At 36.1% G+C, this 21,050-nt stretch overlaps 1 protein-coding gene and 1 pseudogene across 5 annotated transcripts in view; one reads left to right on the plus strand and one right to left on the minus strand.

Annotated features, from left to right (window-relative positions):
- Positions 1-722: 722 nt before the first annotated feature.
- USP34 (ubiquitin specific peptidase 34) overlaps positions 723-21,050 on the plus strand; it is a 202,416-nt gene continuing 182,088 nt past the window's right edge. For 3 of the 5 annotated variants that reach the window (XM_031467100.2, XM_064494457.1, XM_031467102.2), the window contains exon 1: positions 1,658-1,754. In XM_031467100.2, the coding sequence (XP_031322960.1) occupies positions 1,673-1,754 (82 nt within the window). In that variant the 5' untranslated portion in view covers positions 1,658-1,672. Of the gene's footprint in view, positions 1,036-1,657; positions 1,755-16,480; positions 16,545-21,050 lie in introns of those variants that run through there. The other 2 variants (XM_031467101.2, XM_064494458.1) reach the window with 2 other exon arrangements.
- On the minus strand, positions 11,680-12,139 carry LOC105097260 (large ribosomal subunit protein eL31-like; annotated as a pseudogene).

Genomic DNA, 21,050 nt, shown 5'->3' on the forward strand with positions numbered 1-21,050 from the left:
GGCTCTTCCATTCTGATAAAACCCCGCGCGGGTAGAGACGGCCGTGTGCTCCAACCTGCGCTGCGGCGTCGCTCCGGCCGGCTCCCCGCAGCCCTAGCCTCCCCAACTCCAAAACGCCGAGCACGGGGAGGGGGGAAACAAATCAGCACCAAGTCCCCCTCGGGGACCCGGAGGAAAAATGGCGAAGCACAGGGGAGGGGACAGGGCGGCGCGAGTGACCCAGCACTCGCTGGGCCTCGGAGCCCACGGAGTGGCCGTGGTGGGCGACGCCGCGCAACCGCGACCCGTTCGGTGCTCCGCCATCTTCTCCTACTCACCCGGACTCCCCCCGCGGCCGCGCTGGCTTCGCGTTTCCCTTCCGGCCGCTGACAGAGATCCGGGCTGGGCGGGGTGGGCGAGCGCGCGGAGGGGGTGGACCGAGGGCGGGGAGGCCGGACGGAAGAGGAAAGGGAGGGCGGCGAGCCAGCCGCGGCGGGGTGTGGGGCGTGCGGCGTGTGTGCGGAGGGAAAGGTGGGAGGGCGGGAGGCGAAGAGAGGGCGGGAGGCGGAGGAATGAGAGCGCTAGTCGCTTCTCGTCGGCTCCTTCGCCCGGACGGAAAGAGCCGAGCGCAGCCCGAACGCTCTATTAAAATGGCGGCGGCGTCGGCGGCGGCCGCGGCGTCTGGTCGGTGAAGTGACTCTGCTGCTTCTCTCCCCACCCGCCCCCTCCCCCTCCTCCCCTCCCCCCGTCCTTCCCCCCCTTCCCCGCCGCCGGCGCCTCCGCGCCCCTCCGGCCTGCGCACCTCCCCTCGCCCCCCTTCTCTCCCCCGCCCGCTCCGGGGACCGCCGGCCCCCTCCCCCATTCTCTTGCTCCCCGCCCCGTCCCCGCCGCCGCCCGCCCTCGTCGCCTCCCCGCCCGGCCGGCCCCCTCCTCCGCCTCTCTCCCCTCCCCCCCGCCGGTCGGGATCAGTCAGTGTGATCCGAAGCGGGGGAGGGGGGGGCGGCGGCCGAACGATGTGCGAGAACTGCGCAGACCTGGTGGAGGTGTTAAATGAAAGTAAGTAGCCGCGGTGGCGGCCTGTCTGGGTCCACGGTTTGGGGTCCCCGCGCCGCTCCCCGGCCTCCCTGGGCTGCCGCGGCCTGCCGGAGGCGACCGCCGAGCCGGGCTGCGTGCGGGCCTAGCGCCCCGGGAAGGTGCGCGGTGGCGCGGCCGCCGCTGCGTCTTGGGCCCAGCCCGACCCGGTTACCTGGGCGCCCGAGAAAGGGCCGCCGCGGAGCTCTGGCCAGGCCGGGTCTGAGCGGTCTCAGCTCTCGGAAAGTTTCCTCATTACAGGTGTCAATTAACGAAGGAACTAATGAACCTTCGCCGCCTACGCCCTCCGGAATAGGTGAGGGGAGGTGGGGTCCGAGGACGCGGCTCTCCTCTGCAGTCTGAACCCTTCGACCCTCCGGCCGCCCTGTTTGAATTTTCGGCGTGCTGCCGAGGCCTCTCTTACCTGCTAATTTTCATTAAACTCCCTGGGAGGTGGTCGGTGGTTCTCCCCTCCCTTGGGGGTGTGTGGGTATATTAAACCTTTCTGCCAGTCCTTAATTAGCTGAAAATGAGCTGTAATAGTGATGATTGGAACCCTTATGCCTATTTTTTATATTAGTTAATGTTGTTTCTTTTTTAGTGTGTACCATTCGTCGTTTTAATGATAAATTGTTATATTAAGGAGAGCACTGTACTACAGCTACCATCCCGGGATAGTCATGGCCTATCTTCTGGAATGAAAGGTCTTATACTTTTGATTATTAAAGGCTGTACCTTGATCTTTTTTAGTTAGATCCCTTTATTTTATTCCATACCCTTGTAAGATGGTATTCTAGCTTAAAGAAACTAGACATACTGCAAGTTAACTACTTCTGGGCCCAAAGGCCTAGTTGGACGAGGTGAATTAGATAAAAGATTAATTTACAAAAAGTTGATGGTTAAGAAGATGCTCATTTACGAACAGCTTTTGTGGATTTTGGATTTGAGTTTTGTGTGTCATATTTCGAAAGACTTCCAGATTACCTATTTTCTAATACGATTCTTTAAAACAAATTGAGTATAAAATGTATCGTCTTGTTTGTGTTTGAGTATTTGCTTTATGTGTTTGAATTTCACTTTAATGGTCAAAGACGACAGTAAAAAGCAGAATAAAAGTGGAAGGGTTCTAGTTTACTTTCAGCTCTATGTTTACTTCCTGACAGGTGGAAGCAGGCTTTTGCACAAATTCAAACTATACTTTCCAATATTTGTGTCATTCTAGATTATTCTAGAATTTTGTTATTTGTACTTATTTTGAGGTAGTTTTATTTTTGGTGTAGGTGGTTTATGACATGGTGATAAACTTAAGTCCTTAGTACTTATTTCAGTGAACCATACTTTAAATATCTCAGATGTAAGTTGTGTGATTATGGCCTTGTTATTCTGAAATTGGAAAATGAATAGCTTTGCTACCTAATATATTAGGAAAAACTGCTTATAATAATTTTGTTGGTGTTTAAAAATTTAAACTTTAACTATGAAAGTTACTTTTAAACATAATATCTAAAGAAACTAAACTTTGTTCTTCTTTATTTTTTGAAAAGAGACATAAAGAAAGGTTCAGTTGAGGATTATTTGGAAAACCCCTAGAACTTTGGAAGCACTCAAAAATGCAGTGTATATATAGAGTTAGAAATGTGGAAAATTGAAGTAGAAGTTTTTGTTACCATAAATATGGTTAGTTGAACCAGGTTCACAAAATCTGCTCGTGCAGACCCTCTAAAAAACCTGTTTTAATGAACAGATAGCAAAGATTTTCTATTTGTGTATGCTTTTGGTCTCTGAATTACTTAGTTTCTTAATATTTCTTATAAAGCTCAGTTTACAACTTTGCCTTTTAAGTACTAATCTGACAATGATGTTTCATTTAAAAAAAAATTACTTAAGCAGTTTTATTTGTAGCTTATACCAAGTTGTGGCAAGTTGCTTTCCCCCTCTTCATAGTTGTTTTACATTTGTTTTCATCTTTCCTTTGTTTAGTTCTTGTATCTCAAACATAAGACGCTTAAATTCCCTGAGAGCAGAGGGTATTACTACGTCTCATTATAGTAACATTTATCCATGGCTGGGTAGGAACCTGGTGGTTGGAACTTGATAAAACTTGTTGAATTAAAGTAGGTTATATTTAAGTCTTTCATGTAATCTCACTCAGAATAATTATGTGTTAAGTCTGTCCTTTTTTCCCCCCTTAGATTTTCTAGAGATGAGCTTTATTCATCCTTGATTGGAAATTCAGAGTTAAAGTCCTAAAATAATGAGCTTAGAATTCATCTCGATATAACTCCTCATAGCGATAAACTAAGAGAATAAATAAAATTAGGATATGTTTAGGTGGTGTGTTTCACATTAATATCAGAAAGATAGAATTATTTTTTAGCTAAAGGCATTTTTTAAAATTTAATTTTTTTGTTTTGTTTTGGGGGCAAGTTAATTAGGTTTATTTATTTATTTATTTTAATGGAAGTACTAGGAATTGAACCCAGGACCTCTAGCATGCTAAGCATGCACTCTACTACTCAACTATACCCTCCACCCCAGAATTGTTTTTTAAAAACACAGAAAAGATATTTCTTGTCAAATTTACAAACACTGATCAAACTTAAAGAAGTCTGCCTGGACACACCAATAAATGTATAACCTAAACATTTTGTGTTTTAAATGAAAAGGTAGACTTAATGTGGATAGTATAGCGTTATATCTGATATGCACAGAGTTTTGATAAGGGTAAGTGCTTCCAATGAAACATTTATTTTAAAATCTGGCAGAATGTAATATATTTAAAAATCAAAACTGATAACAAAAGCTAATAAATAGCTTCCTTTTGTTATCAGTTTTTGATGAGAGTGTAAAATTACCAGTTATACCTCTAGTCCTGCTGAGAATCTGAAGCTCTGGGCATGGAAACACAGGTATATAGACAATTTTGCTGGCAGGTTAAGGGCTCATTGATCAGGCTAAGGACTCCATAGAATCTTCTCATTCTTTTTTTTAGTATGGTCTTGACAGGTATCCTAGAACTTGAAATTACATTTCCAAATAGCATTTTGTTTTAGTGTTGGAATTACCAGTCTGAACAACAGTAACATTTGAGTTTTCGTATTCTTTTCAGTGCTTCTTTGTGGAAGACATTTTAAAAGCATGGAGTGTATTGAGTGAATTTTGCTACTATCACTTTGTGGGGTTGCATTCAGCTTAGAAGATGATTTTAAGTTTATATTCCTTTGTTCTGTTGAGTTTTATGTATTTGCTGCTTTTATAGGTTCTTTTGTGAACTAGTTTACTAAGTCTAAAGCATTTCTTGATGTTGATGAGAAGCTGGAGGCCTGAAGTTATGTTTTGAGTCATCCCCATAGCTAGCTTAGTAGTAAATTGAGGTCACTTTTTGCCTTGGTGAGGTAAATTTCACTGAGAGCAGAGGGAAAATGGCTTTAAACGTGCACCCATCTTTTAAACCATTTGTATGTTGTGGATTTTATTCTACGTGTGTGTTTAGTGAATTACACTTTACCAAATGTCTTAAATGGGAAATTCATTTCTTTCCTAACTATCCTTTGAGATGGACAGGAGCAAGTTATTAGTACCTCAATTTTAAAGGTGAAGAAATTGAACATCAGAAAGACTAAGCGGTTTGCTGAAGATCACCTGTCACCTGCTTAGTAGTCACACCGAGCTAGATATTCTGATATCAGTATTTGCAGAATAATCCTGTTTGCATTTTTTTTTTAAAAATACTTTATTGAGCAATTGTGTTGGGAACTTTATCAATTCTTTTAGATAGATACTCTGTCACCCTTTTTAGATAAGAGAACCAAGGCTTGGAGTTTACATAACTTGTTTAGGGTCACATTTTATTTGGTGGAGTCAGGATTTGAACAGAACTTAATCCCAGGTCAAGCTAAGAGCCTTTGCTTTTTAACAGTTGTGTTATGCTATATAAACTTTGTGATGTTCTATTCAAATAGAAGATATTATGGGTACACTGATTGGTAAAATAAAAAATTACTAAATTTTTATGTATTTTCACAAACTCGAGCATGATTCTTCGGTAATTTGTAGGAAGAATTTAGAGTGACGGTAGATGTAGCTGAATGGGAATCTATCGAAGTATCTTAATATTGTCAACAGTGACCTCTTGACACATTTCTAGGTTTTAAGATATAAGTATGTAGGTACGAAATAATCGTTTGTAATATAACTTTTTTAGGTAGACATTTAATACTAAAATTTGAACTAATTTTTTTTTTGGGGGGGTTACTGGAGGTCCTGGGGATTGAACCCAGGACTTTGTGCATGCTAAACATGTACTCTACCTCTGAGCTATACCCTCTACTCCCCTGAGCTGATTCTTAAAATTAGAAATTTGATTTTACTACAAAACAAAGTCCCAAATTATGGTTTTTTACTTGTTAAATCTTGCTAAGTCTGTATTCTCTTAAAACAGGTAATATTTCAAATAATGTTTTTCAAAGATAATAGCATTCACAATTTCAACTCAGATATCTTTATAAAGTAACTGATAAGCCATCAAGCCCTGCAGTGCGTAGATTATTAACATTCAGACTGTCAAATGGAAAGTAACCTTTAAAAATTATATAAAAATTAAAAAATACGCAGTTTATCTACATTATCAATGATAACAATTGATATCTACCTTTAGCAATATATTCATAGAACATGTTAATTTTTTATAAGTTTAATAATAGTAATATCTGTATATCTACAAGTGTTTCTTATGTGTAGATTGAATATATGTTAATAAGAATTGGTATTTTTCCAGAAAGAGAAAGTCAGAAACTTTTCAATAATGATTTGACTAGGGTGTGACAGACCATTGCCAAATGGGATGGGCTACCTTTCTCTTTTTCACTTACTTTAATTTTTCCTAATTATAAAGGTTTCATATTTTTATTGTAGATGTATTAAGAACTGTTGAAGTTTAAGTCACCCATAATCTTACCATCCAGTGGTGATTCCTGTTGATGCTTTGAAGTATTTTTCCATTTTATTTTTGTGTGCACATTTACATTTTTAAAATTGAGATAAATGTGCTTTAATGTCTAACTTGTTTCACCTAACATTGATCATTTCCCTTAACTTTTAAAAAAACATATTTTTGTCTGTATAATATTCCAATTTGTGTACAACTTTATATTTCCCTATTGTATGTTTGTTTCCAGTTCTTCCATATTATAAATAATGCTGCAAATGAACATCCTGGTATATAAATCTTGTAATTACATCACTGGTTCTTTGAGACAGATTTCTAGAACTGATGGCTGTTTCAAAAATATAGATATTTTGGAGGGGAGCGTGTAGCTCAGTGGTTGAGTGCCTGCTTAGCATGCATGAGCTCCTGGGTTCACTCCCCAATACCTCCATTAAAATAAATCTAATTACACTCCCCCAAATATGTATATATATGGGTATTTTTGTTTATATTGTCAAATTACTTTCCAGGAAAGACACACTGTTTCCATTCTTTCAGCAGCACTCTTACTTGTGTTGAATGTTTTGGCAAAAAAAATGTAATAACAGTTACTAGTAAGTTTAAACACTCATATTTTTATTGGCTATTTGCATTTCTTATTTAATGCATTGCCTGTTTTCTTTTCCCACTCTTTAGGTTTTAATGTTTTGTATTATAAATACATTGTTCACTTTTTAAGTTTATCAATCCTAGCTTATATTCATCACGTACTTTTTTTTCCTGCTTTTTTGTTTGCTTTTTCATTTTGGTATTTTTGATTATAGATTTTTCAGAGATGCAGCTTCTTCAGAGTGTCTAAAACACTATATGTGATTATCATATTGCCTGCTTAACCCGTCATAGCTTTTCATTGCCTGAAGAATTAAGTCCTAATTTCATAGCCTGGCATATACTGTGTATCATAGCACAGTTTGGCTCAAACCCACCTTTCTAGCTTCACCTTTCACTTTTTTGGTGAAGCTTTCCCAATCTTTCCCAAATCTTTTCTAGTCTCTTGTAAAATGACTTTATTCCCTTTAGTTTAGAATACATACTTAGGTTATAGTTACCATCCCCCCCCCTTTTTTTTTTTAAACAACAGCCTCCCTTGCTGGATGGTGAATTTCTTAGTCAGGGGCTGTGTTTTGTTTATTCTTTTCCTAGTCCTAATACAGTGTCTTGTAGAGAGTAGGTGCTCAGTAAACATTGCAGTTAATGAAAAGTTTTTGTAGAAGAATGTGATTACCTAGGTAAATCAGTGTTTTTGGGCCTATAGTAGTAGTGATTTAGATATGAGTTTCTGGATGAATTATGCTATAGCTGCAAATTGTATATTGCTTTTTTATAAATCAGTAAGTATATGCTTACAAAAAAATGTCCACCCTGTGTTCTAAAGTAATAGGCAGTGCAAAAAGGCAAAAACTTTTCTACATAGTTGGTGAGATTTGGGTCTGTGGGATAAAATTTGGCTAAATGACTTTTATTCAGGACTTTATATACCAGGAAAATGATTGGACTTTTAATCTTTTAATATGATTAACTACTGTTAATGTTATTTTTCTCTCAAATTCCATAGAAATTAAAAACAGTCTCCAAATATATGTTACTCAGTTGAGAATTGATATAGTATAAACCTGGCTTCCTCTTGCACTTTCTTTGCTGTGATGGAGACAGGTATCCCTTTCTGTCCTGGCCATAACCTCTTCTAGAGACCTTATCTAGCTTACATCCCTGAAAGGCCTTCTCTCTAGCCATTTATTGCTGATTGGATTCCACATAGACTCCTGGCCTGGTGGATTGGTGGGGCTGTTGTCCATCAATCAGGTTTCTCCTGTCAGAATGTTTGAACTAAAGAGCCAGGTAGCTGTGAGAAGCTAAACTAGAGTGAGTGCTTTGGCAAGCTGATGCAAAGGAGCAGAAACATGGAGCAAGTGGAGGAGGCTGTTCGCAAAAGAGAACTGGGGCAAATTTATGGAAAGAGTTGACATTGAAACTCTATGAAGAGATAGAAGGCAATACTCTGGTGGCTTTCTAAGGGTCAACCTAGAGTTCATTTTGAACTGTCTCCCCTGTACATACCATTTGAATTAATTTGCAACCAAAAGAGTTTTGATTCCAGTGTTGCCCCATTGAGCTTTCCTGTATTGGAGATTAGGTGTAATCTTTAGGTGTGAGTGCTTCATTATAATCCGGCTTACTGTCTTGCAACATGTTGGGCAAGTGTCATCTGTAGTGTCTGGTGACAGGAAAAAACTTAGGAACCCCTGTTGTTGCTTACTCATCTCCTTACCCGGGTGTTCTTTTCAAAAGAATGAAAATAGCTTTGTTCTTTCTCATTTTAAAAGGGATACTTGCTTTTATAGAAAAAAATCAGATAGTACAGAAAATAATAAAGAAGAAAATTAAGGTAACCTGAAACTCTGCTCACCAAAGAAATCGTTCAGGTTTTGGTGAAAATCTCTTAAATCATTCTTTTCTCTCTTTCCTTAGACACACTATTTTATGTAAATAAACTAATTACATGTTATTCTATATCGTTTTTATTAATAAGATGTAGGTGCCTTTCAATGGTAATAGGAATTTATATTATCATTTTCAGTGGCTTCAGTGTAGTATTCCATTATTTGGTCATACTGTAACTTAACCAGTCCTCTATTGATGGGCATTTGGGTATTATATAACTTTGTGTAATTGTTTATCACCTTGAATATATATATAGTCTCTGAAATCAGATGCTGAGTAGCTCACACTGGCAATATGTTAAAATTTAAAAAATTATCCTTCTAACATCAGAGCATGAGTGTAGAGGCTTCATAATCTTAAAGTGTTTATTTTGACTCCTAAGTCTGTTGGGGCTGTTTTAGCAATGCACTGATTCTAAACCACCATAAGACAAAATAGGCAGGTACTTTTTATTCTAGGTAACTTTGCTCCCAGACTCATGAACCTTATTCTGATTATTGAGAAAGGCTCAGAAGCCAGTGGTGAATGTAGAAGTGTAAGAGCTCAGAATAAATTGAGACTTAAGAAAATGCTTAAGACAATAGGACTTTTCAGGTTGTGTTCAAAGTAAGATAAATAAGGATACAGTGGATGCACTGCTTGGTAGAGTGGTATAACAGAGGGTGGTGGTCAGCAGAATGTTGTTTATTCACCCAATACTTTGTTACCATTTTGCTTTCTAAGAGGATCCCTAAACCCTCATGATAAAGCATATATTAAAAGGGACTCTAACCTCCAGATTGGTGAGGAATAAGAGAGCTTTGTTAGTGGTGATAAGAGTCAAAAATATTCAGGTCTGGGCAGATTCCTTCCAGTGAAGGTGATAGAACTATGGTTGTGTGTGATTATAAACCTTTACCTTTTAAGTTTCCTGAAAAACAGAAATTGGCAAGTATTTTCTTAGGTTAGCTCCCCCAACCCCTCATCAGTTTGGGAACTCTAAGAGAAACTTGACCACTATTAATCAGTAAAGAATGAAAGGATAGTGAAAAATTGATGTGGCACTTGTAAATAACTTATGTTAAATCAGTCTCATTTTTTTTTCTTTGATCTAGAAATCAAAATGTGGAGATGATATTTTGATTACATCAAGGCACTTGACAGAATCAGAAGCTGTCCTTGTGGGAAAAATGAGATGTGGGGTTTTTTGTTTTTTGTTTTTTTTTTTTGGGGGGGGTCAACTTGGAGTACATCACTAGTGGCACCCCACAGGATCTTGTCCGTAATTCTTTTCGAGATTTTCAGCAATGGTCTTTGGTTTATAAATGATTCCTTGGAATGAAATTGTTCCTGTTTCAGTGGAGTGAACGCGACTTTGGAATCTCTTTCCTTGTTTTGGAATGAAAAACTCATTTTGATTTGTTTTGCAAATTGGGGTTCACGTAAGATTTCTTCTGAGTAGAGAAGGGTATAGCAGCTTTATAAATAGCTTGAAAGCTGTTGACAATACTGATGCTCAAAAGCCAACACAATGTGAAACTCTCTTCAAGTATTCTAAGTATCATGCCCAAATTACAGGAGGTAGTAGTGCATTGCTCATGCAGTTGGAACACTGTGTTGAATTATCTATAACACGATGGTAACCCACTTCTAAGTTATTTAAATACTGTGCAATTTCACATTTCTTCTCGGGACCTCACAAAAATCTGAGAAATCATGAGAAATACGATGATTTGGCCAAGGTTACACAGCTAATAAGTAGTAGAGCTAGGACTACTAGACTTTAGTTCTTATTTCTACTCAGTATACTTTATACTGTTTTTGTTTTTTATTTCATTCTTTTTTTTTTTTTTTTTTTTTAAGAGGAGTTTGACTATGGGAGTTGGGAATCTCATGAAAAACTGTTAAAGGAAGTATAGGGAGATTAATTCTGGCTAAAATGAGTTAGGCAAGGTTTCAAGGAAAATGGAAAGTTGAACTGGGCCTTTACCTGGAACAGTTGCTAGGAATGAGGGGAGTAGAATAGTTTACCATGATTTGTGGGACTCTGCATGACACATAGCCACTGCTAACCTCATTCCTTGCTTGCTTTGCTTTCTTTCAGTAATGTTCTTTATTGCCTCTGAGCCTTTATTTATGCCTGGAGCTTAAATCACCTTTCTATGCCTTTGTTTTTTTCAGAGTGGTTTTTTTTGAACATCCAATCAAGAGTAGTTCTGATTCTTACCCTTCATAGCACTTATCATAGTTTATTTTCTTGTTTAATGTCTTTTTGTTATGTAAGACTACAATACAAGTTCTGTGGTTGCAACTATCTTATATTAACTAAGTTTCACTGTGCCTGCACACACTAGGGTCACTACATATCTGTTAAAATATCTGAAAAATCTTAAGATCACTGTTGGGGGGTAATGGAACAGAAGATGAGGATAGGCTGAAGGTGGTGGTTTTTCCTGTTTTCTCAGTTTTTTGGGGGATATTTCAAATACTGTCAATCCCTGCTTTTGTGATGTCTTGCTCACCACCTCCCTTCATAAAAACGTGCTTCATTGATTTTTATTTTTTAAAAAACCTTACTTTATCAAGTTTTTTTTTTTTTTTTAATGCTTGAGTGTCCATTGATATTAACACCTATGGATTGAAAATTTAAGATTGGGAGTTAACTTTTTGAACCCAAGTTAGAACTCTGTTGCAAGGACTAGAAAGAAGAAACATCCTATTTGGCAGAAACAAAGTGGATTTTTTTTTTTAAAGCTATAACTAAGCAGTCCAGATATGGATTATCTTTGGGTGTGGTCTATTCTTAATCTACAGATTTGTAACATCATTTTCTGTGGCTTGCTTTGCTCTGCTTTTGACCTTAGTTTGTCCCTTATAGTAGCGGAAATGGCTACTGCGCACTATCTTTATACCACACCATTTGAAAGTCACATATTTATACTATGCAGAGAAGAAAAGAGACTCTTCTGAAACCTGTACGAAAACAAAGCAGCTTCTTTTTCCAAAACCTTGCTAGCAGATGGCACTTTGTAGATCATTGGCCCATATATCATTTGCCTTATTCCTAAAATAGAGTTCAAAGAGGATGGATTTTGCTTGGCTTAAACTAATGACCTATTCCTGAAGCTGATCCCACTCAAACCTCATAGCTAAAAAAAAAGGTAGGTGTTTCCCAAGAAGAAATTTGGCATGTTGCGGTTATGAAGAAGGAAATACTGTTTTTGGACAGCAAGCACACAGCTATCTAGTACATGGTGCTATATTGAGAGGCCCCCCCCCCCCCTTTTTTTGCAGTTGTCTGATTTTATTTCACAGTCAGCGGTTAGTTCTCATCCACATTGACTGTAAATTTTTGAAAGTGGTGACAGGCACCTAGATAACCAACATATAGAGTTCATTCATTGAGTCTTTATCCTTTTGTGTTTTCTGGATAACCGCACACACATACAGTATGGGACATTCCTTGTTCCTTTGGCCCATACTGCTTTGGTGTTAATGTGCACATCTAGAAATCCCATCTCCTTCGTGGCAGATTTCAGGATCTCTTTCAGTGTTTGAAAGGCACACCTCTTGAAGCTCATTATGTGGATGCACTTGTGCGTGTTGATTGTGTAGTCTCTGGTCCCTAACCAGGATGGCTGAATGGCCCTGGTTCCCTCCACCCTTCTCTGTGGGAGCCATTCTGCTGGGCCCAGGTTGGAAAATTGAAAGCCATTTCTTAGCATATTTACTGAATTGATTAATATTTTTGTGTCTTACCTTAACTCTTTATGTTTAAATACCTTTTTTCAGTATATAACAAATATAGTGAATGTTTAATATGTGTAAAGCATTGTGCTGGACACTGTCAGGTGTAGAAATAAATTCATTTAGATGTCTATCTACCGTTAAGGTTAGAGTACAATACAGATGAGGCCGTAGGATGGTAGTTGAGAGAGTGAACTCTGTAACTGGACAGACCTCAGTTCAATTCCTGTTTCTGTCATTTATTAAATCTCTAGCTTTGTTTAAGTTCCCTAATCTCTTAGTGCCTTTTTTCTTGGAAATGAGGCTGATAATGCCTTAAATACATACTTCACAGGGATTTTGTGAAGATTAAATAAGATAATGCATATGAACTCTTAACACAGTGCCAGCCTATGAAATATACAAAAACCAATGGTATGGGAAGAAAACTGGTAAATTCCATTAAAATATATACAGCTGAAGTGCAGTGGGAGCAATGTAGTCTTCAGAGATTGGAGAAGGCTTCATGAAATTGATAGAATTTAAGTTGATCTTTGAGCAATTTTTGAATGATTGGAATTGGAGAAATGGTTATTTTTTGTTTTTAACATTTTTTTTTGAGTTACAGTCATTTTACAATGTTGTGTCAAATTCCAATGTAGAGCACAATTTTTCAGTTATACAGATAGATATACATAACATGAACATTCATATATTCATTGTCACATTTTTTTTTCACTGTGAGAGAAATGGTTATTTAAGGAAAAATAATTTTGTGATAATAGTAAACATAGTTGGTCTTTCTTGAAACTTCACAAAGAGTTGCCTCTGGTTTTATTTATTTCCTTCTACTTCCTCCAGGGTCTTGCTCTTCAGCTCTTTTTCTTCTTCAGTGTCTTAAGCTCTCAAGCTTCACAGGTCACCAGTGTCCTCCTGTTTATCAAAGAAAATGGAGAGATTTTCTTTGACCAGGGTTTTCTCTTTCTGTTTCACTTTTTTTTTCCTGCTTATGGATGTAATGTATATGATCATTGTAGAAAGCTTCGGGAATACACAAGTAAAAACATTCATAATTACATTGTTAAAACTTTGGTATATATCATTCCAGCTAATTTTCTGTGAATATAAAAAATTGAGGTCACATGTACTGTCTATGAGCATTTTCTCATATCCTTGTGTGTATCTATCTGAGAACAGAATTTAGTGGCAGCCTACTTTTAGTGTTTTGAATGTAACACATATTTAACTAGTGTTTTTCTGTGAATAAAAAAAAGTTAAGTATCCTTTAGCATAGAAATCTGGGTCATGTCCAGGATCAAAAGGTAAAAACTTCTAAGACTTCTCATTGCTAAATTGTCTTTCAGAAGGGTTATACTAATTTATACTCCAACAGCAGTATTTGAGAGTGCCTGTTTATTTGGATTAGATATTTTTGAAAATCCATATAGTAGGGAAAAAAAGGATATAGTCACTATCCTAAACTGTTTGGTTCTTGCAAGAGTTCAGATATTGAGGATTATTGCATTATTTGTATTGACATTTGATTCCTGAGTTTTAATAATGAATAGTTTGTTGTTATTTAGAAAGACTTCTCCCACTCTGAGATCAGATATGCAATTTATTTTTTTTCTAGTTTTTATGATTTAATTTTTAATTCACCTGGAATTTATTTTGGTGTAAGTTATGAAGTGGATTTAACATTAGTTTTCCAAGTGGATCTAACATTAGTTTTCCAAAGTATTACTCATTGATCTTAGCATCCATCTTTTTTCCTCACTGTTTTGATATGCCACCTCTGTCTTATACAGAATTCTTTTTTTTTTTAAATATACAATTCTTGAATATATTCCTGGAGGTTTGCCTGTAAGGTTTTTATTGTTTAATTAATCATTTGGCTTTAATTTAGTCGCTTGATATATTTTAGTACCTAATGCTATTAAACCAAATAGCTAGTGAAGAATGCTATTAAACCCAACAGCTAGTGAAGAGTTATTTATTCCTTGAAATAAAACTTCAGATCCTTTGGTGTTGCCCTTTTCTTCCCTCATTCTATTGTGATTTTTATTGAAGTTACATGATGTTTATCAGAGCATGAGTTGACATCTTACGGTATGGATTCTGCCCCTTCAGGAAGCATACTGTGTTTTCCCATTCATGTAATCTTCTCTGTTTCTCTGAAATTTTGTAGATTTTTTTCTTTTATGTGGATTCTGCACATTTCCTTAACATTTATTTCTAAGGATTTAAAATTTTTGTTCTTACGTAAGTGGATTTTCACACACATTTATCATTATTTATTTTACTTTATTTTTGGTTTTATTGAATTACATACCTTGGAAGTCACCCATTGAAACTGTACAACTCAGTGGCTTTCAGTGTATTCACAGAATTACTCTGTCTTCACTACAGTCAATTTTAGAACATTCATCACCTCAAAAAGAAGCCCTGCATCTTTTAACTATCACTCTAATTCCCTGTTGTCCCAGCCCTAAGCAACAATCTTCCTTCTCTATGTATTTGCCTATTTGAACCTTTTATATAAATGGAATTGTATTGTCTTTGGTGACTGACTGACTTTCAGTTAGCACATTTTTAGGATTCATCCATGTTGGAGCATGTATCAATACTTCATTCCTTTCTGTGGCTGAATAATATGCCATTGTATGAACATACCACATTTTGTTAATCCACTCATCAGTTGATGGACATTTGGATTGTTTTCTATCTTCTGGCTATTGTGAGTAATGCTTCTCTGAGCATTTGTGTAAAAGTTTTTCATGGACTTAATTTGCATTTCCTACAGGTATATATTTAGGAGTGGAATTACTGGGTCAAATGATAACTCATTTTTACTTTTTCAAAAAACTGTCAGACTATTTTCCAAAGTGCTGCAAAATATTATATTCCTTTCAGCAGTGTATGAGGGTTCCAGTTCCTGGACATCTTCGCCAACACTTGTTATTTTGACTGTTCTAGTCATCCTAGTGAGTGTAAAGTGATATCTCATTGTGGTTTTGATTTACATTTCCCTGCTGAATGATGATGATGAGTATCTTTTCATATACTCATTTGTCATTTATATATACCTTCTTTGGAGGAATACCCGTTCAGATCCCTTGCTCACTTTTTAATTGGGTTACTTATTTTTTATTACTGAATTATAAGAGTCCTTTATATATTCTAGACATAAGTCCCTTATCAAATAAATGATTAGCAATTTTTTTTCTCCCATACTGAGGATTGTCTTTTCACTTTGTCAGTAGTGTTCTTTGAAGCACAGAAGTTTTTAATGTTGACAAAGTTCAATTTATTTCTTTTCTTGCTTCTGCTTTTGGTGTCATATCTATTGTCAGAATCCATTGCTGAATCCAAAAGCATGAAGATTTACCCCCCTGTGTTTTCTTCTATGAGTTTTATAGTTTTGGTTCTTATATTTAGATCTTTGATCCATTTTGAGTCAATTTTTTGTACATGATGTGAGCTAAGGGTCCGACTTCATTCTTTTGCATGAGGCTATTCAGTTGTTTTAGCACTATTTGTAGAAAAAGACATTTCCCATTGAGTGGTCTTGGCACCTTTGTTGGAAATCAGTTGACCATGGATACCTGGATTTGTTTCTGGACTCTCATTTTGGTTCCGTTGATTTATATATCTGTCCTTCTGCCAGTACTACACTGTCTTGATTACTGTAGCTTTGTAGTAAGATTTGAAATTGGAAAGTATGAATCTTTGTTCTTTTTGAAAATTGTTTGGCTGTTCTGGGTCTCCTGAGTTTCTATGTGAATTTTAGGATCAGCTTGCCAATTTCTACGAATAAGCCAGCTGGGATTCTGATAGGGTGTGGTAAATTTATAGATAAAGCTGAAGAGTATTACTATTTTAATAATATTAGGTCTTTTGATCCATGAACATGGGATGTCTTTCCCTGTATTTAGATCATCTTTAACATTTTTCAACAGTGCTTTGTGGTTTACAGTGTGTAAGTTTTGCATCTCTTCTTATTAAATACATTCCCAAGAATTTGTCTTTTTGATGCTATTTCAAATGACATTGTTTTCTAAGTTTAATTTTTGCATTGCTTGTTGCTAGTGTATAGAAGTACAGTTGATCTTGTATATTGATCTTGTATCTTGCACTCTTGTTAAACTTGTTTATTAATTTTCTTTAGTGGAGTCTTTAGGATTTATACAAGATCATGTCACCTGTGAATAGAGTTTCACTTCTTTTCAATTGGGATACCTTTTATTTCATGTAATTCTTTATTAATAAAGCTGTATCTTCATTTGGCTCCATCAGTGGTTCTCAAAGTTTGATATGTGGACCCTGGATGTTCCAGAGAGCCTTTCAAGGGGTCTGAGAGGTAAGAAATCATTCACAGTGCAAGGGTGTGGTGGATTAAACTCCTGGTCACATTGCAGAAAATAAGGCAGTGGCACTAAGTAGTTAATGTAATCTTTACTGCCACACACATGCTATTTAAAAAAAAAAATCAGTTGATGCCTTTGAAGCAATGAAAATTTTATTAAATCTCAGAAGCTTGTGTACATGTCTTTAATATTCTGTGATGAAATGAGAAACGCATATAAGCATTTCTTCTGTATACTGCAGTATGATGGTTGTATTAAGAAAGTGCAATCATGTGATTGAGTTATAAGTTGAACCAACTGCTTTTTTCATGAAACACCATTTTTATTTGAAAGAATGATTTACTGAGAGATTATCCAGATTTGGGTATTTGGCGGGCATTTTCTGGAATGAATGAGGCAAGCATGTCACTTCAAAGAAGACTGGCAGGGAAATATACACAAAATGTTATCATTACTCACAGAGAAAAAAATGTGACAATGAGTGTGTATATGTCCATGAATAACTGAAAAATTGTGCTGAACACTGGAATTTGACACAACATTGTAAAATGATTATAAATGAATAAAAAATGTTAAAAAAAAAAAAAAAAAGAAGAAGACTGGCAGTATTAGTTGCCAGTAATAAAACTGAGCTTTCAAGAAAAATTTACAGTTTGGAAAACTTGTACTGTCACTGTGAATTTGACAGCTGCCCAGTACTTACAAATTTTTAATGAATTTGATGGGAATATTGATGATAGAATTTTTTGTATTGTCTATTCAGAGAACAAAATGGATGAATTTTAATGTAACAGTACCAATAAGGTTATAGATTGCACATTGCAGCTTATCCATAAGAAGATAACACTCTGAGTTTTGGTATAACAAAGAAGAATACCCAAAATTATCTGACAAGGCTATTAAAATACTCTTTCCATTTCCATGTTCAGATCTTTTAAGGACTGTATTTTTTTTTTTTTTAGTGCTTCACCAAAAGTATATGGCAACACATAGAATGCAGAAGTAATTAATGAGAATCCAACTGTTTTCTATTAAGCCAGATCCTAAAGATATTTTCAAAAATTTAAAACAGCACTGGTCAAATCACTGATTTGTTAAAATGGAAAATGTAATAATTTGTCATAAACTGATGAGCAAATAATTAAACGTTTTTGAGTTTTAATTTAGAACACAGTAAATATTGATAAACATAAATCACCTTTTTTTAATCTTCAGTTTTTAAGTGTGTAAAGTAGATTGAAAAACAAAATTTGAGGACTGCTGAGCTGCATAATCTTAAAATTTTCCCATTCCTCTTCGTTATTCAGGGTTTTGTTACTCTAATCTCTTAAGAATGGAGATTACTCAAGGTTTAGTCCTTTGCTGTGTATATTATGAAGAAGTCGAATTAAGGATTCAATTTATTCCCATGACTTCATTATCTTTCAGACACTTTGAGAGTGTTTCTAACCCTGACCAATTTTCTAAGTGTCAGTCTAATGTTCTTAATTTAGGTCCAGAGGTTTCTTCTTAAATATCATTCTTTGTCCTCAGATTCAACAAAAGTAAAACTGAGTCCTTCATCTTGTACTCATTTATTTTCTTGCTTGCTTTTTTACCTGAATCTTGGTTAACTGTGAATTTCTCACAGTGGAAGTTACTTCAGTATTTGTTCTACTTTCCAGACCTTAGAATAGTACCTCTGAAACGTTAATGTATATATGAATCGCCTGGAGATTTTCTTTAAAATTCAGATTAACTCAAGCAGTTTGAAGTTTTTCTTGAGATTGTTCCTTCTAATAGTTTCCAGATGATGCTGATGATGTTGGTCCTTAGAACACACTTTGAGTAGCAGAGTCTTAGAATACTTTAATTCTATTTATTCTGCTCCTGTCTTTTATACTCCTATTGTAGTCTTTTTAAATTACTTATATTTTTAAAGTTCTAGAAGACATTATTATTATAAAGTCAATATTCATTTAGATTTACCCACATTTACCCTTTCTTTTATTCTCCATTCTCTATTACATCTCTGGGCTTTCATCAGGGATCATTTTTCTTTTAGCATTTCCTATAGTGTGATTCTCCTGTGGATGATCTTTTCCAGCATTTATTTGTCTTTTAAAATGAAGATAAAATGTTTTCAGGCAAACAAACACTGAAATAGGGTTTTGAATTAGATTAGCAGGTACTATTTATTGCTTCTTTCAATAAGTCATTCCACTTTTTAGTATTTAATTTTTTTTGGAAGGGGGAATTAGGTTTATTTATTTATGTTTAGAGAGGGTACTGGGGATTGAACCCAGGACCTCATGCATGCTAAGCATGTACTCTACCACTTGAGCTATACCCTTCCCCAGGTTATTCCATTTAAAAAATTTTTTTTGGCTTAAATAGTTAATACTGAGAAGTCAGCCATCAGTTTTACTATTGCTTCTTTAAAGGTAAGTTTTTTATTTATCTGTCTGATTTTAAGACTCTTGTCTTAGGTCTTCAGTTTTACTGTGATAAGTCTACATCTGTTTTTTTATTTATTTGCTTGGGAGTCATTCTTGAATCTGGTTTGAGTTTTGAAAAATTAGTTTTGTATTCATTATCTCTTCAAATGTAGGTCCTGCCTCATGCTTTCATAGTCTTTTGGAACTCCAGATATCTTTCATCATCTTCCTTGTCTCTTTAGCTCTCTTCTATATTTTCCATCCTTTTGTCTTTTGTGTCTCTCTACTTCAGACTAGATACTTATTTTTGACCTATCTTCTTTACCTTAATCCTCTCTTAAATTCTATGTAATCTAATATTAAAGCCATCTTTTGAGATCTTCATTCCAGTTACTGTATATTTTAACTGTAAAGCTTTTAGTTCTCGCATTTCAGTATTTTAAAACTTTGCTGAAATTATTTTTTTTCTTTTTCTTTCTTTCTTTCTTTCTTTTTTTTTTTAATGGAGGTACAGGAGATTGAATCCAGGACCTCATGTGTGCTAAGCATGTGCTCTGCCACTGAGCTATATCTCTCCCCCTGAAATTCTTGATCTAAACATCTAATATCTTGAACATATTTACTACTGTAAAGTTCAGGTCTGATAACTACAATATCTGATTTTTTGTCTTACTATTCTTTTTTTTCACTCTTTGTTTTTGATTCTGTGGTTTATGGTCTTGTTTTTTGGTATGCTTGGTAATTTTTTGATTTTATTATAGAAAAACTAAAACACACAGAGTCATGTGTAGAAGTATAAGAAAGTTCATGGCAATGATAGTTATGAACCAGCAACCCAATCAGTAATTGCCAACTTAGACAATTTTGTTTCGTTTCTATCCTATCCATTCTCTTTCCCCCACCCACTGGGTGACTTTCAAGTAAATTCAGATATCATATGTTACCTGCATATAAATTTCAATATAGTTCTAAAAGACATAGTTTAGAAATACATAACCATAATATCCTTAAAACTATAAAATTGAGTAATTTCTTAATACAAAATATCTAGTGGCCAAATGTCCCTCATACTCTAAGTTAAAAAAAATTGTTTTTAGAATTTGTATCAAGATTCAGATGAGATCTACTGAAGTTGCTGATTTTTTAAAAAAAAAATTGGAATCATTGATGTGTAATTTGTATACAATAAGCTACATCTATCTTCAGTGTATGGTTCCATTCATCTTGACAAAATGTGTACACCTATGTAAGCACCACCACAATTGAATATTATCACCAATGTACCATCCTTGTAACTGCTGATGTGCTTTTTTCCCCAGCTTTATTGAGATATAATTGACATATAACATTGTGTAAGTTTAAGATGTATAACATGATGAGTTGTTGCATGTATATATTACAAAATGATTACCCCAATAAAATTAGTTAAAATATCCATCACCTCACATAATTACCTTTTTTGGGGGTGTGGTGAAAACATTAAGATTTATTCTCTTCGCAGCTTTAAAGTATGTAATGCAGTGTTGTTAATTATGGTCACCATGCTGTCATCATGGTCCCAAGAACTTACTCATCTTATAATTGCAAGTTGGTACCCTTTGACCAATATCTTCCCATTTCTCCCACCCCCTACTCCTCTGGCAATTACCATTTTATTCTTTTTTATGAGTTCAGCTTTTTTTAGATTTCACATGTAATTGGGACCATACAGTATTTATCTTTCTCTGACTAACTTCACTTAGCATAATTTCCTCAAGGTCCATCCATGTTGTCACAGATGGCTAAATTTATTCCATTGTGTATATGTACCACATCTCCCTTATCCATTCATCCCTGGACACTTAGGTTGCTTCTGTTCCTTGGCTCTTTATTGTACATAATGCTGCATTGAACATGGGCATATGGATATCTCTTTGAGATAGTAATCCACTTCCTTTGGATATTTTGAGACAGTAATCCGTTTCATTTGGATATGTACCCATAGGTGGGAGTGTAAGATTATGTGGTGGTTCTATTTTGCATTTTTTTCAGGAATTTTTCATACTGTTTTGCACTGTGGCTGTACCAATTTATATTCTCACT

The sequence above is a fragment of the Camelus dromedarius genome, chromosome 15 (assembly GCF_036321535.1).
Source record: "Camelus dromedarius isolate mCamDro1 chromosome 15, mCamDro1.pat, whole genome shotgun sequence".
In the NCBI taxonomy this organism is placed as follows: domain Eukaryota; kingdom Metazoa; phylum Chordata; class Mammalia; order Artiodactyla; family Camelidae; genus Camelus; species Camelus dromedarius.